We start from the raw sequence: 17,383 nt of genomic DNA, 5'->3' as shown, positions 1-17,383 counted from the left end.
ATGTAGATGTTAAATAGCAAGGGGGACAAAATGGACCCCTGCGGAACTCCATGGCATAACTGCCATGGCGCAGAGCCATAGTCCCTCAGCACCACCTTCTGGAATCGGCCATTGAGATAGGAGCAGAACCACCGCAAAGTGGTGCCTCCAACTCCCAATCCCGCTAGCCTATCCAGAAGGATACCATGGTCGATGGTTTCAAAAGCCGCTGAGAGGTCCAGAAGAACCAACAGGGACGCACTCCCCCTGTCTCTCTCCCTGCACAGGTCATCGTACAGGGCGACCAAGGCAGATTCAGTACCGTACCCAGGTCTGAAGCCAGACTGAAATGGGTCCAGATAATCAGTTTTATCCAAGAGTGCCTGGAGTTGTCCCGCCACCACCCGCTCTAGCACCTTGCCCAGGAACGGAATGTTGGCCTCCAGTCTATAATTGGCAACCACCTCTGGATCCAGGGATGCCTTCTTTAGGACTGGCCGGACTACCGCCTCCTTTAAAGGGGCAGGTACCCAGCTGTCTCTGAAAGAGGCATTGACCACCTCCAGGATCAAGGTCACAATCACGTCCTTGGCATTCTTGAGTAGCCAAGATGGGCAAGGGTCTAGTAAGCAGGTGGTAGGACGTATTTGTCCAAGCACCTTGTCCACATCATCAGGCCACAACAACTGAAATTCATCCATCAGTTAAGGACTCAACGGCGTCATTGGCACCTCCCCAATAGAATCTGATTCAATAGTAGAGTCCAGCTCGTGACAAATCTGAGCGATTTTCTCCCTAAAATGCTTGGCGAAGTCATCACAGCGGGCCTTCGAGGGTGGCCCAGATCTTTCTTTGGGCCCGGATTTACCAGCCCCTGCACCACCCAAAAGAGCTCCGCCAGACGGCATTGTGAGGAGGCAATGGAAGCAGAGAAGAATTTCTTCTTCGCCGCTCTCACCGCCACAGCATAGGCCCGATAGTGGGCTCTTAAGTGTTTTCGGTCAGATTCATCCTGTGATCTCCTCCACCTACGCTCTAGACGTCTCCCAACCCGCTTCATCGCCCATAATTCAGGTTTGTACCAAAGAGATGAACGGGCTCTGCCAAAAAATAAATTGACTCAAGGAGTAGTCCTATGGTCCCAGGGAGAATTTTCCAAGGACTGTAAGTTGCTCAGAAAAATCTGTCTCAGATTGGAGGTAATGTTATTACCTCAGATGGGAGAGTCAGAAATTCAGGCTTTCTTTTCTTAACATAGATGAATAACAGTTGATTGTCCACAAACTTGTCTGCCTAGTTTACTGATACTTTGTAAAAGAGGTATTACTTCTACAGCTTCACATATTAAACAGATGTCTTGATTAAGAACATACCCACATAAAATATACCAGAATCTGCTTGCTATTAACTTCCTTTACAGTTTGCATTCAACTTTTTTGGAAATTTTCCCCACTTGGATAATTGCTTACCTTTGTGGCTATAGGAAAGTCTTGTAAGAAAAATGAAAGTTGAGGTGCTGACCTGTCATCTACTATAAGGAGGAGAGTTTGCTATGACTTTCCTTCATGGAATATTCACAGTTCCAATGGACATGACTAGATCTTACTTAAAGGAAACTGTCTATATTTCTGGAGAGGATATAGATCAGTGAAAGCACAGATGTGCTGCATGCAGAAGGTCCCACATTCTGTCCTTGACAACTCCAGGTAAAACCAGGAGAAAACCTAGACTCTGGAGATAGAAGGATCAGTAGTTTTATTGACGATACAGCAGTAGAGATTATTTCACAAGTTCTGTGCTGAGACTGCAAAAAGTTAAATGCCACTGTCAAGCAATGTCAACCTCATTTTTGAGGCATGAATAAACCCAAGTTAAATATTTACATTCTGGGTCCTGAACTCTTGAGTACTCTCTTAGTGTTTCCTTCAGACAAGCCCCCTCCCTGCCAACTTCAGCTTTCAGGTCTACTAAATCTTTAATCATATGAATTGCTAGGAATGGGAAGATGATAACTGCTCTGAGGGGTGTCATTTATTATTTAATGATGGCCTGGTATAATGTCTAAATTGCATCATTAAGGGAGCATAAGTGTGGTTTGGTGTGATACCTGAATTGGCAAACTGTATTCAAGAGAGGACTTTTTTTTCCTGGAGGTTGCCACACCATGAAGGTGGGAGGGAGCTTAACAAACTGAATGATGGGAGAACAGAAAAATAAAGTAGACAAACAGCATTAAAGTGTAGTTTGTCTATCATAAAGTTATAGAAACACAAACCATGGTTTGCCATGAGGTCTTCACTGATTATCCACATGAGTAAAGAATTATTGTGGTATCTCTTCATAACATTTTGGATAATAACTTAATAGTTTTGCTTTTTAATTTTATGTATGTCAGAGTTTGCAAATGCACAGTCTCCATGTTTTCTTTCCAGACTCAGAGAGCTGGTTTTGAGAGAGAGAGATGCAAAGACAAAACTTCAGATTAACATACAACAACTGAAGGAAGAAGCCACAAGACTGAGCAAAGAATTAGAGCAGTCAAAACAAAAAGAAAAGGATCAACAAAAGGCACTGCAGACTTTAGAAGAGGCATTGTCCAAGATGGAGACACGAAGAGTACAGCAGCAAGCTTCAGAGGTATCTTTAGCTTTGACTGTAGAACGAAATGAAGTGTATTGGTACTTCATTTATAAATCTCTGCATAAAAAAAGAATCTCATCATACAGAGTTGTTCAAAGCTATATCTGACGGGTATAGTAGACCTAATTTTCTGCATCATACTGTGGAATATGGTTTGTTCATATGTTAAGTGTCTGCATAATTGCATATGTTTTTGTTAGTGACGCAAAGAACAAGATCATCACAGAAACATAAAAGATGCATTGGTTCAGACCAAAGAGCTATGTAGTCTGGCATTCTGTTTCTACACCAGCCAACCAAATGTCTCTGGGAAGTTCATAGTCAGACATAAGTGCACCAACATCCTATTGTTTGTGTTCTGGAGGAACTTGTACTATAAGGCATATTGTGTGGTACTTAACTCTGTTGTGTGTGAAGAAGGCCTTCCTTTGCATCTCCTACATGGAGACTGGCTGTAAATATGTATATGTATGATAACTTCCTGTAATCTTGGCGGCTGGAAGATACACTGCTACTATTTCAGTTGTATCCTTGTATAGATCCAAAAAATCACAGGGATAAGTAATTATTTCTGTTCTATGGGTTGAAGATGGCTGCTGAATGGGTCTGGCTATGTGTATGTTGGTTGAACTCTAAAATACATAACACAGTTATGTTGTTCACCAAAGTGGGTGGGGAACTTTGGGGGAAGTTATGTAAGGCTTCAGTATTCTTCTTTATACTGAAATTGCAAGTCACCAAAAAAGTAATTTTTATTTATTTGAAGTCTTTTTTTCTGTTCCTTAGCCAAAGGTCTCCGAAGCAGGACAGTCCCTGCAAGAGAGCTTACAGTCTAAAATGATATAATACACAAGGAAAAATGGATGAGAAGGGAAGAGGAAGTCTTTCAGCAGTGCTGGGAGAATGGCCCTGCTTCTCTTCTGTACATTTCCTCTGTATGGCCCATGCCTTCACATTACAGAATATCACAAGCAGCTTGTAATTAGTTAGAATGATAAACATGGGGTGTTTCTGTGTCAAATCATTGACACTTGATAAATCACAGGCAAAACCACCTGTTCCACTGTGATTTTTTTCTGGTAATGCCAAACTAGCTGCTTCCCTTACCTTGGTTTGAAATATCTCATAGATGAAACAAATTCGAGCAGCAGAACTTAAAGCTTCAGCAGCTGAGAGAGAAGTGCAGTTACTTAAAATATCTCTTCAGCAACAGAAAGAGAAGCTGGAAGAAGTCCATGAACTTCTTACCTTGAGAGAACAAGAACACAGGTACATACTTTCTTCCTGTAAATGCATATGTGATTTTTAAGTATGTGTAGATTTGTGCATTTTAAAAAATGCAATGAGTAGTCAAAAATGCAGATGCAAACTACTTTTATTACTTAAAATGAATACTAATTTGAAAAAGTAGGATTCCTTGATCAGATCATAGCAAAAATAGCCTTTTTGTGTGCATTTTATTTTATCTGAGACATTTTAATGCTGCTTTTCAGAACCAAAACAGATCTTGAGGCAGCTTACCATTAAGAAAATGTCAACCAAAAATAGTATTATTACTACCCCCAATAGTTGAAAAAAATCAATAAAAGTCTAAGAAAATACATCATAAAATACATCAGCTTAGTTACCAATCTGAATTGCAGCAAAACAAGGATATCAAAGGAGGGAATTTCAAAGAAGAGTTGAAATGAAAAATGTCTTCAAGGCCCTCTTGGGAAAAAGGTGGGTGGAGGGCAATATATCTGGAGAAGAATTTTCATGAATCAGTGATGTGGGGCACCAGCTGTACCCAGTATCAACAGAATGTCAGATAAAACAATCAGAATCAGTTCTGTGTATTATACAAGAAAGTTCTTTAGATGGTTCCAAGAAATCAAGCTATAGCTTGTTCGTAAGGAGCTTTTAAAGGTAAGTGGTGCTTGTGCCTTTTTAAATAATTTACAAGTTCCATGTGGAAGAAGACAAAGGAAGCAGTCCTTTTAACAGAAACAGTTGCCCTATTTGTGAAGTACTTTCCAGTCAGCCTTGTACATGGAGTTCTTCAGTGCTGTATGTGCTCAATTCTGTATGTGGACTTCTAGGAGGTATAAAAGAACTCCACTTACAGCAAAGCAGCTGTCACTTGCCTTAGAGTTTAGCTTCTTGCCTGTATGTCTTCTCATTCCAGAAAAGCCCTTGAAACTAGAGTTACATTAAATGGCTCAGAGTTCCAAGAAGCTCTGTCAAAAGAAATTTCTAGAGAACAACAGAATCATGAACATCATGTTAAAGAACTTCAGGAGAAAATCCATCTGTTAAACCAGAATTACAAGGAATTAGAAGATGAGTTTCGTATTGCATTGACAATAGAAGCCAAAAGATTTACAGAGGTAAAAGATGAGGAGTGGATGGAGAGAAAAACCTGAGGAAATCTGCTTTAAGCAATAACATGCCACTGTAGTCAGTTTTATAACTAGAAATTGTACTTATATTTCTCATGGTGGAACTTGAGGTGACTGAATACAATAGGGGGAAAAAGCTCAGTATTCAGGTTTTTTATTTAGGTAGTTCCCAAATTTAAAAATGCATAGTAATACGTTGTCATAATCATAAATACATAATCATGTTAAAACTGTTTTTAAAAGCCTGTATACACATTCTGTATGCTAAGAGAACAATACTATGATTTCAGGAAGGGTAACTGAGGATGCACGTGGAACTGTGAGTTTCCCTTTCCATGGGAAGAGATTTCTCTAAAAGTGAAAAGCTGCATTACTGTGGCTGCCTTGCAGGCACTGGTCTGTAGGTGGCAAAGGTAGAAAGGGGCCATAACAGAGGTAGATTGGAAGCATCTTTGGTTCCACTGGAACCAAAGCCTCCCTGGACATACCTGTGAATAAGTTCCAGTGGGAGAAGGAACTTAAGAAGTACTGGTGAGGAATGAGTCCTGCACTGAGGAGGGGGTTGAACTCACTGGCCTTCTAGGCGCCTTCCAACTGTATGATTCTATGATGGTGGGGGAGGTAAAAGCCACCCCATCACTGTGCTGTATGACCTCTTCAGGGCTTAGGAAGTGGTAGTTTCTCTACTGCAGACACCCTCCATCCATTGGCCTACATATGACTGCTTTGTAAAAAACTTTCTATGCCTATTTAGATTGCCTTTTATACATTAGGACTGCAATCCTACTTATACCCACTGAGAAGTAAGTTCCATTGAGTCCAGTACAGCTTCCTTCTGAGCAAACATGCATAGGATTGCACTGGTCATTAAATATTTCTTATTTTTACTGTTTTAGCAAATTATATACAAATTTTATTTGTGCACTTCAAGCTGAAATTCAGGCTGAATTAGAATTATTCACATTGTACACCTCCCACAAGAATAAAAAAAAAGGCATGGGCTTTAGCTATGTTTTTTCATCTATATGCACAGCAATCCTGTGGCCACTATATAGAATCTAGATAGTGATAGGATTGCTTAGATTCCCAGCTATGAGATCAGAAAATTATTCAGACCTTGTAGCTGGAGGTGAGCACCCTGATTTCCCTGCCTCCCAAGCCAACACAGAACATATCGTAGTGGTGCCTCAGCCCCTTCCAACTACTTTGAGGCGCCAAAATTAGCAATTTTAACTGTTTGCAGGGTTGGAATACTGTAAAGTTGACCTTTACCTTTGTGCTTCTGCTCTGCTTAGGATGTCAGTAGTCTTCCCAGTTTGAAGGGTTACAGGCATCTACATAGGACTGTCTATGAATGCTTAAGATTTTCCTTCAAACTAATACAGTTATTCATTTTCATCTTTCAGCTCTCTTTTTAAAAAATTGATTTGCCTGCTTTGTTCCAATCTGTTTCATAACTTTGACGATTCTTTAAATGATGAAAACTGTTGTCTTCAGATGAACCTGTTGATGTGATGAGCAGGTTAAACAATTGAAGGAATTCTAGCTGCAGATACTTAACCATTGATTTACTCCAGTTCTTTAGGGTGAATCAATTTTTAAAAATCTGCAGCAAGCACACACTAGTTGTGTGGTTTGCCTCCAGCTCCAAAAATTATTATGTCTGAAGACAGATTTTGCCACAGTGTTTTCTTTACAAAGAAAAGTAGTATGTCATAATAAGGTGTAAATTCATGATTTTATGATGTATCTCTTTTAAAAATAATGTTTTTTAAATATCTATTTGAAACCAGCTTTTATCCACATGTCTTTTGCTTGCTTGCTTGCTTGCTTGCTTGCTTGCTTGCTTGCTTGCTTGCTTGATGATAAAAGTTGAGATGAATGTGGAGATCCAAATGCTAATACAGGCAGTACCCTGGGTTATGAACTGCCAAGTTATGAACAACCAATACTTACCAACAAACTTCCATAAGGCCTATTATTTTTTAATTGCTTCCTTTCTTTCTATGATGAATATTTTCTGTAATAAGGGGAGAGAGGGAGGACTTCCAGAGCATCGCCACAGAGAGAGAGGAAGCAAAGTGGGGAGAGGAAAATCTCTCCAGCATTTCTTTGCTGCATAGAGGAGGCACTGGAGAGTTTGGGCTGGGGGGAGGGGCCTAGAGATATTGGTGGTTTTTCCACTTTCATGGAGTCCTGCACCACTAACTCCCATGAATGTGGAAGGCTGACTATATGTGATCCAGCCTCCATACAAATTTGATTTAAAGACAAATTTCAATTTTGTAACCCAGCGACTACTTATATTGAATATTTAATGTCATACATTTCAAACTCCGGTTATTCCCTAGAAGACTAAACTTTAGTTCTTGCAGAAAAGGTAACTCATGGTGATAGTATCCTCTAATCTCTGAAAAATATTTTTGAAATAGGTTAAAGAAGCCTTTGATGCAGTTGCTGCTGAGTTGGCAGAACACAAGCGTATTCTTGTCCAGTCTCAGCAAAAGGAAAAGCAATCAGCTAGTCTAATACAAGAGCTGACATCCATGGTAAAAGAACAAAAAGCAAAGATCACTGAAGTAGTCAAATCAAAGCAACAAACAACATACAACTTGAAAGTATGAATGTTTAGACTTCTTTGTTGTTATTTGTACACTGAAAGTTGTCTTCCTGCAGAAGAGGTTATGCTAGAGTTGTAACAGTAGAAAAATGTTTCATAGCATTGCAGCTTCAATTGTCATGGCTTATTTCATTGATGAAAGAATTTATTCTCAAATAGCATTATTCTGTGTGACTGATGAATAAAGTAGACAGCTCAGTTTGGCCTGAAATTTAGTGTTTATATAGAACAGCAAAGTCCTAGAAAACTAGAACACTTTTATTGCAATGCAGTAATTGGTCCCGGAGACCTGCTTTAGTATCCCTCTCATGCATGATTCAGATCTAATGGGAAGCCATGGTCAATGATAGATGGATGATGTGACTACATGTATTAGAAAGGGTGGGATAGGGTGGTGATTGTATTGAGAGGCATTTCCTGCTCTTAGGTGGGCAACAAAGTGTCTTGGGTTGGCCATGTGTGAAAGGGAAAGCTTCCAATGTATATTTGTGGTTGCAAATGAGAAGATGTGAGGGAGAGCTCACAAGCTTTCAGGTTTTTGTGGCTCATTCACATAATGGGAAACCACGGAATTCACAAGGCATTTGAACCAGATACTCTGTTTTACTGCAATTCTGTACTTCTGGAATTTTTTTATACCAGATGACAGCAACCAAAGATTTGGCTGATTATGATCAATCAGTATGTGAATTCTAGTCTTCCATGCCTCTGAAACATCTGGGAATACTCACGTGTCCTGTCTGCTTTTCTTTCTTGCTTGCTTTTTTTCCTTTGTGTTGTTCTAAGGAGGAGGATTCTTTCTCCTGCATTCTGCTAGACCACTCTCTTCTGACCCTTCTTTATCTCCCCATAGTGCTGTCTTTGGCATTTTGCATTATTGGTTTAGATCACTGTCTGGACCATTCTGATTGTTCTGTTAAGATGGAGGAGCTCTGCCAAAAGCTCCAAGAACCAATCTTGCCCCATTGTTACTTTGGACTAATTTCAGCAAACTCTAACAGAGATTCCATAGCCAACAACAGACAGTCCTATAACATACTACAGTGTAATTGTAAAATATCATGTATGATGCTGAGGCTTATTTAAATGTATCTTTTGTGCTTTTTGTAAAGAGTCAGATCCGAACACTTGAAAATATGATGGAAGAAGACAAACAGAAGACTATTCAACTTGCACTTCTTAAAGAGGAAAAATCAAAACTTATTTCACAGATAACAGCCCAGGAGTCCGTCATTGATGGATTAAAAGCAGAAAGGAAAATATGGGGACAGGAGCTGGCACAACAGGGTAAACTGCAAACCTATTTTGGTTCTGGTAGGATGCAGTCAAAGAACATATAAAACCATAAATTTCAGGTTTAAGTCTTTGTAAGATTGCAAAGCATCTACTTTTCAGTTGTGGAATGACGGACCATACTGGCAGCAAGCCTTGTATTTGCACAGCTTGCATTTATTTTAGGAGCACTTCCCACTGGATTGTAGTTTGTTTGGCAATACTTGACACAGTTAGAAGCATGCATGCCCAGTTCAGCATATCCATATTAATTGTGGGATAGCTCACATGCATGGTTGTTTTTGTTTAATTTCTGATAGGGCCCATCCAGGAATGCCATAAGTTTCAAGTGTAAAAGCCAAGAACATAATTGTTTGGAAATTAATTCCTTTTAGATTGGTGAACCTGGAAGACCTCTCCTAAAAAGATACAAAGAACAGTTAGTGTAATGAAATGCCTAATGAAACATTATAATATTCAGGATAATGAAACATCTGCTAGACTTTGGTCTGCTCATACGAGAGCAAAACATAGTAGTGGAGCAGTTTATGTGAACAGAAGGTCCAAAGGTTTATTGATCAGCTGAAACTCAATTTCACTGTCAAAGATCAGATATAACAAGTTAGGATATTTGTTAAGGCTTGATTAGCTGTTGAATACAGTGTTGGTTGTTATTCTTTGTTTCCCTCATTTAGGTTTGCCCTGATCCTGAATATTTATATAGTGGATGTAACACTGTTGGGCACTTGTTTTGTTTTGGGATATTGTATCTTAAACAGAGATATGTCCATCTCTTTAACTACCTCCACAGGAACTGTCTGTCTGGCCACTGGTAGCTCCTGATGTGGGAATGGCTAAGTTGAGCTGATTCCAAGCATGAGGTCGCGCTTCACTGTCCCTCTCCACATGGTATAAGTGAGGCTCACGCTTCTAGAATGTTTAGGAAATGGAAAATAGAGTGCTGGCTTACAGTTTCCTTAACCTGAGAGACTAACTTCAGTATTTGATTCACTGAAAGTACTATATTTATTTTACGTTTCTTCTCTGTTCCTCCCTCTCCACCATCCAGGAGCTTCACTTGCTCAAGATCGAGGAAAATTAGAAGCCAGAATAGAAGTTCTAACTAGTGAAATTGAGGTTCTGAAAAAGCAAAATGAATGTAACAACGATGCATTGAAGATTAAGTCTAAAATTGTAGAAGATCAAACAGAGACCATTAGAAAGTTAAAAGAAGTAAGCAGTTCTTTTCTTACTGCTTTTCTGAATTAACAGGAAACCAAAGTATTCTTGTAATAATGCGTGGAATACATGATGTATGAATATGGCATAATTTTGTTCATAGCAATGTTCTCCATTGATGTTAGCCAGACATTGGCCATTACTCCCCCACCCACTTCTGCCAACACTCATGTTAATCAGGAGGAAAATTACACAAGCTTGATGGGAATAGTATCTGTGTTCAGAAAAGTGTTAATGGCTGATAACAGGGCAAATAAGGGGAGTCATGATAGAGGTGTTCAGAATTAGGCATGGTGTGGAGAAAGTGAATAGCAAGACATTTTTCTTTCTTATAATATTAGAGCCAGGGTTTGTCCCATGAAGCTGATTGATGAGAGATTCTTCACACACAAACTATTACATTTACTTGCATGAGATATAGTAATAGCCACTTCTTTGGAAAGCTTTAAAGAGGGATTGGACACATTCATGGAGAACAAGGCTAGCAATGACTACCATTCATGGTGGTTATGTGCTGCTTGCGGTTTGCCTATGTACCCCAGTTGCTGAAAAGCTTAGGCAGGAGGGTGCTGTTCATAGCCTGCTTGTAGGTTTCAAAGGGGAATCTAGTTGATCTCTGTATGAATAGAACACTGTAATATATGGACCTTGGTCTACCACTGACCAGAATTTAACCATGCATTTGGAATTGTTTGTGCAGATATTCTGTCACAGTTATGCATGTCACTTTTAGTTTATTATGTTAAAGAATTGTTCAGTCTTACAGTTCTGGCCTGAGTTTGTTATGCATTGAAATGGGAAAGATCGCTGCCCTTCCTTTCTATATTACCTAACATACAAATGACAGATATTGAAAACCCAAAATGCTGCTGTTGGCTTCTAAATCTTCCGAACAAGAGACTCTATGGGAATTTCTGGTTTTTGGCCTTTCAGTATCTGCCAACAGCTGGCTGGGTTTGTTGTTGTTGTTCAAGCTAAACCCCTTCACACTGGTAAGCTATTAATTACTGCATTCCATACAGAAGTCTGTAAATGTGTTGTACATTTCTGAATCATTGCTTGGCTCAGGTTTTGAACTACAAGTCACTTTCCTTTTTTCCTTTCTCATGTGTGTTTGCATGATAAACAGAACCACAATTTCATGACATGCTTTGCAGGTTTTGGGGAAATATTTTGCTTCTTTGGACAACTTACTTTTGAATGGGCACTAATCATTCCAACATTCTTTATTCCATTTTATAGAAGCATATTGCAGGTCTTGGATTGGGCAAATTTCTTTCTTGTATTGGTAGCTCAGTAGAGAGGTTGATCATCAAATCTGAGGACTTGACTCCTTCTTTGGAAGGAGGCTAGTGACACTGTGCCTTAGATGTGTTGAGGGCTACTTCAACACCTTTTTTTAAGGATTTTCAGTGACAGAAAAAATATTAAACATTTATTGCCATTATATCTGGCCACCTACTGAGGTAAGATTGCAGACTGCTTGCAAACATTTGCAGTTGTGTTGGAATTGGAATGCCCCCAAAAGTGAAAAAGTACACTTTCTGCAAAATGAGGTCTATAAAGCCAGGAAAATATTTTTAAAAATCAGTTTGTAAAGGAGATTTGTAGACCTGTGAGATCCTGAGCACCATTTTTATTTTATTTTTTTGGTGGAATGTAGGGCATAATTAAATACTGTTGACTGCTGATAATTGTGTTTGAGGACAAGAAAAGTGAGTTATTTGTCCATTATAGAAATTGTTAAAATATTGTCTTGGGATTCTCTGTACTATTTTGAAACAAAAATGGAAAGAAGAGGTTCTGAACTTAACATTTGCAGACTTGACAAGTAACTAATAACTTTCAATGTGTTGGTGAGATTGCTTTGACACTAATCAATTGCTTATGTGGAGCATTTTTCAGTTTTCTTAGTTATAACCAGTAATGGTTGAATTGTCAATGTGTTAAGTACTTAAGAATGTTAGCTGCACTCCAGAGTAAAAACAGTGATGAGGAAAACTTGTTTTTAAGGCCTTACAGGAACGAGATGAGCAAATAAGAAAGCGTCGTGAAGAAAGTACTGAAAATCAGAAGAGGCTTCAGGTACAACTGGAAGAAAAAGATACTCAGCTTGATGACTTAATGGAAAAGTTACAAAGGCAAAATGAAAGAAAAGAGGAGCTAAAACAACAGTTGCAAGAAAAAAATGCAGAGCTTGAAGATATCAAGAAATCCTATAGGTGCTTAAGACTGGTAGCATTTTCTGTACTTGTTGAAATGTTACTTACCATATTTAGACAAGATGGGAAAAGATAACATGGTTAGGATATATCACTACTTTTTATTTCTGATGCTTGAAAGCCATTTAGTAGAAAAACAGAATATACATTTAACAAATACATTAGAATGCTTTTTTCCCCTTGCTGTAGTGTGAAAACTCTCTGAAGCCTCTCTGAACATGTTGATTACATTTCAGTGCAATGAATAAAAAGTGGCAAGAGAAAGGAGGACTGTTGAGCAAACTGGAAGCACAAGTTAAGCAAATGAAAGAAAAATTTGATATCAAGGAGAAACAGCTGATTGAGGAGAGGGATAAAAGTCTTCAAGCTCAGAAGTAAGTAAATGTACTTGCTGTATTTGCATGTAACAAGAAGCCAGGATTTCTGTCTCACTGAACCACATTCTACCTCTGGGATGAGGAAACATGTGGACTTCCACATATTGTTGGACTGCTACTCACATCCAGTATAGCCAGTATAGCCAATAGTAGTTACAAATCCATAAAATCTGGAGGGCCACCCATTCCCCCCCTTGTTGCTACTCATTTCCTTCTTCCTTCTCATGGGGCAGTAAATAATCCAGGCAGGGATAGCTTAGTCCAAACCTGGGATTATGGTATGTTGTACCCTCACAAGCCAGGATTCATATACCAGCTTTAAAACAATTTAGTTGACTTTAAAATCCTGACTTGTTGGGCACAATATACCATAATCCCCAAGTTTTGAGATTATGCTAAGCTATTCCTGACTAGTTTGTTTGTCCACATGTAGCAAGAGAGAAGCAAATAGGTTGCCTGCACAGTAACTTGTTTCTACAGAAACACTTTTTCTCAATTAGGGTGTGTGTCAGGAGTTGAAGTGGAATGTCTTTACCAGATGGTGGCTGCAGGAAATATCCTTGCTTGCAGTGTCATGGGTGTATATTGGACTTGCATTTGTACAGAATGAACTGTTGTTAGAGCCTATGTTCTCTTTTTATAAATAACACAGTGGAAAATTCAAAATGGTTCTAGTAAAATTAAGCAGTTCTTTAGGAGAACTCCTTTATGAACTCTGAGAATTGTCATTTGGCATAAAAATGCCACTATTTATATAAAGCAATGTCCCATGTGGAAATTTAGTTCACTTCTGCAGTTGCTTTTATCTTTGGAAAAGTAGATAGGATTGGGAGCTGAGAATAGAGCTCATATTACGTTAAATGAACAAATGAAAGAGGAGTTTTTATGGTATTCACCTTTTTTCCTCTTGAAACTGTTTTCTTCACTCCTCTTAAATGCCTATACATAAGTAAACTCTTGGACTGTAAACTGAATGTAATGATCTAGAACAAAGTATTTCCTTACGGAGACTATTAGAGTAACTGGAGTAATAAGCGTTGCTAAGCAAATGCTAGTAGCATGATGTGTGGACCAGTTACTGGAATGTACCTTATTTCCTCTTGCAAGGAAGGTTCAAGACTTTTATCGTCAAACAACAACCCTGTGAGGTAGGTTAGGCTGACTGGCCCAAAGTCACCCTGTGATGACTAAACTAGAACCTGAATCTCTGCATCCCAGTCTGATACACTAACTACTATGTCACACTGGATTTCAATTTTTGACTATAGGCAAGAGTGTGAATGTATGATAGGTTCCATCTGGTGTTGTGCAATGGGGCTGCTCCTACACTCTCTCTAGACCTGGGCCAGGAATCCCCCATCCTTTAAGCTATTTGTAGAGAACAAAAGGGTCTGCAACAGATCTGTCCTGCTAATGTCCATCCAACAGAATGAATGCAGTTGGATTTTTTCTAGTATGCTTATCACAGTAATGCTAATCTAACACTACAGTGTTATCACAAAACTGAGGGGCTTGTCCTGTGTTTAGGGCTATGATGGAAAAGCTGCATTATATGGATGATGCTTTTCGAAGACAACTTGAATCAACACTAGCAGCACATCAAGCAGAATTACTACAGCTAGCAAATGAAAAGCAAAAAGAAATTGTGGCAGCAAATGAAAAGGTGATATATGGTGCTTGTTCATATGTTAAACGAATCTGCTAGTATGTTTGTGTGCCAGCTACTTGCAAATTCAAACATCACTAATTAAATACCTTAGAACAGTGGTGGCAAACCTATGGCACACGTGCTTAGAATGTGTTTAGAATGGGCAGAAATGTTGAGCTGTGCAGAAACAGCTACTCAAGGAAGGCTTTTTCAAAATCGCCCTCTTTCCAGTGGATCTTTCACACTCTATTGGTGTTAGGGATGTGCACCAGGGTAGGGTTAGGGCAGTGGTGGTGAACCAATGGCAGGCATGCCACAGCAGCTTCACAGAGCCCTCTTTGTCAGCACATAGGCCAAATCACCCCAGCAGCCGAGCTTCGGATAATAGCGCACATAGGGGCCATGTGCATGCTCGGAAAGGAGTAGCGGCACCAGGCGATGCCCTCATGAGCCGCAACTCATTAGCCGCGACTCGTCCAAGCTTTCGCATGGCCAGTCAGTGCGCTACCAAGGATATTTGCTCGGACTGGCTGTGAGTTGTTTTTTCTAAACTAAAACCTCAGTTTTCAGGTTTGATTGCAGTGTTGGCACTTTGTGATAACTAAGTGGGTTTTGGATTGCAGTTTGGGCACTCGGTCTCTAAAAGGTTCACCATCACTGCATTAGAAGAATGAACTGTGAGTGTTGAACGTGGAGACCTCCCTTATGTATGGTTGTGTCCAAAAAGGAGTACACAAAGCCAGTGCTTCTGGCATTTCCACCTGCTACTATTCATTGCCAGGCTGGAATCAAGGGGTTATGTTTATCTTGCAGATGTTTTACACTATCCTGTAGATTGTGTACTTTCTGGCTACCCTGGATAGTGCTCACATCGTTGGTTGGGAATGTCTCATTAATAATACATTTTTGCCCCACGATAGATTCAAAGGTTCTCAGTAAAAGTCTCAAAGCTGGAAGCACTGATTCTTCAAAAAAGCCTGCCAGAGGCCAGTTTTACTGGTAGTTTTTCACTAGGAAGCACTGTTGGAGATTTGAGTAAACAAATTCATTTCTGAACTATCCTAATGTTCTTTCTTTTTTTAAAAAAAAATCTGCCTGTAAGTGGTGTTGTTTGAAAACTATTTAAGGCATTGCTTATTTTGTTGTTGTTAGAAATTTTTTAAAGATCAATGTAACCAATTTTTAAATATAGTAATAGGCTTTGTTTGGTGACAGATACTACCTTTTCAATATAGTCTCTAGAAAGTATACAGTTGGGAAGACCTACTAAACTTCAGTGCCTTCACATCTATAAGCTTTTCAAGCATTGCTTAATATTCCATATCACGCTCAGATGAAATGTTGCAAATTCATAATGTAGGAAAAAGTTGGGAAAATACTAGTACTAAATCTTTAATTGAACAAATAGCTTGCAAGTTCAGAAGGTGCTACCTGTAACAGACATAATGCTAAATTTTCATTCAGGTTTACCAAGTGGAAGAAGAAATGCGTCAACTACTACAAGAAACTGCAAGCAATAAAAAGGCAATGGAAGAGAAAATTAAACGACTTACAGTTGCTTTGAGTGACATTCAGCAGGAACTCTGAAATACATGATACCTGGCACTTTTAGGGCCTTACTAAATTCAGGAAAACAGTAAGCTATTTAATGCCTGCAACCAGAGAAAATTCCACTAGAAAAATGCTGCATATGGGGCACTTCTATTTGCACTTTATGTACAATATTTTCAAAATAAATAGCGTTCATTGTACTGTCTATCATTATGGCAATTACTGAGATTTTAAAGACAAAGAGCAGAATCCAGTGGGGCACTAACATCTCCAGCGATTCTCATATGCCATGTCAATTCCATTGTCTCTGTTGGGCCTCATTGCTTATATCCTGGTGACTTAACACTTCTCAGACAACCCTAAACAAATGGAGAACCTCATTTCTTGAAGGAGGCAGGTTAGTGGAGCTTGCTTAAGTAAGCTCTGCCAATCAATACCCTTCCAGAAATAAGTGTTTCTGTTCACTTGAGGGCTCCACTAGGAAATGCTCAATCTTCCTTGTCTAAGCAAGGAGTCCTTGCTGAAGGTAATTGGTAGGTCAGAAAGGAACTGGCAGAGGCATTTTTTCTTTGTAGAAAAAATGTTCTACAAAGTGAAGTTCTGTGATTAAAACTGGAAGCTATGTAAGACCTTGAAGATGATTTAAAAGATTGGACTTTTCTTAAATTTGAATATGCTTAAAGTGATCTTGGTTCAGGCAGAACTAGGTTATTAACAACATTAAGGATGCAATGCTATACATGTGTACAGAAGAAAAAGGCCTATAATTCCCAGGATCAAACCAGCCAAGATTTGTAGGACTTTTTTGTCACAACATATATAGGTTTGCACCTAACTTACACATCTAGTTAAAGTTTGTAGCAGTTTAGTTTTAGTGACTTCCCTTCTTGCACAGGTTCAGCTCTGCTACTTTACATGTTACACTTTTATACAGGACTTCACAATTTCAAGAAAGATTTTGTACTTAACTTTTGAATATACATTTTAAAACCAATTGAGGTTACTGTAAAAGCTCAATCTATTCAGTTTTTAAGAGCATGCAGCAACATCTCTTTAGCCTTGTGAGTATTGGCCATATGTGGTGTATTAAGCTTTAAATACTTTTCTAGAGCAGCCCTCTCATCGCCTGGATAAGGCAAAAGAGAGCGTTATCCAACACCTTATAAAGTAATTCTGTTTGGCACCCTGGGAACTAAATTCTGATAGTGACCCTTAAGCCTCCCGCAAACCTAACCCAGATTGTTGTTGTTGTTAGTCGTGAAGTCATGTCCGACCCATCGCGACCCCATGGACAACACTCCTCCAGGCCTTCCTGTCCTCTACCATCTCCTGGCGTCCACCTAAGCTCACACCAACTGCCTCAGTGACTCCATCTAGCCACCTCATCCTCTGCCGTCCCCTTCTTCTTTTGCAATCTATTGTTCCCAGTATTAGACTCTTCTCCAGGGAGTCCT

General features: G+C 39.2%; 1 protein-coding gene across 4 annotated transcripts in view; it reads left to right on the top strand.

Annotated features, from left to right (window-relative positions):
- The window catches only part of LRRCC1 (leucine rich repeat and coiled-coil centrosomal protein 1), a 29,393-nt gene extending 13,259 nt beyond the window's left edge, over positions 1-16,134 (top strand). For 2 of the 4 annotated variants that reach the window (XM_044424336.1, XM_044424335.1), the window contains exons 10-19: positions 2,412-2,616; positions 3,749-3,888; positions 4,787-4,988; positions 7,433-7,618; positions 8,733-8,907; positions 9,962-10,125; positions 12,145-12,353; positions 12,590-12,727; positions 14,258-14,393; positions 15,843-16,134. In XM_044424336.1, coding sequence (XP_044280271.1) covers positions 2,412-2,616; positions 3,749-3,888; positions 4,787-4,988; positions 7,433-7,618; positions 8,733-8,907; positions 9,962-10,125; positions 12,145-12,353; positions 12,590-12,727; positions 14,258-14,393; positions 15,843-15,965 — 1,678 coding nt within the window. In that variant the 3' untranslated portion in view covers positions 15,966-16,134. Of the gene's footprint in view, positions 1-2,411; positions 2,617-3,748; positions 3,889-4,786; positions 4,989-7,432; positions 7,619-8,732; positions 8,908-9,961; positions 10,126-12,144; positions 12,354-12,589; positions 12,728-14,257; positions 14,394-15,842 lie in introns of those variants that run through there. The other 2 variants (XM_044424337.1, XM_044424339.1) reach the window with 2 other exon arrangements.
- The last annotated feature ends 1,249 nt before the right edge of the window (positions 16,135-17,383 follow it).

Source organism: Varanus komodoensis, unplaced genomic scaffold, assembly GCF_004798865.1.
Source record: "Varanus komodoensis strain SLA01 unplaced genomic scaffold, ASM479886v1 scaffold14_1, whole genome shotgun sequence".
Lineage (NCBI taxonomy): Eukaryota > Metazoa > Chordata > Lepidosauria > Squamata > Varanidae > Varanus > Varanus komodoensis.
This window is presented reverse-complemented; position numbering and strand designations above follow the sequence as displayed.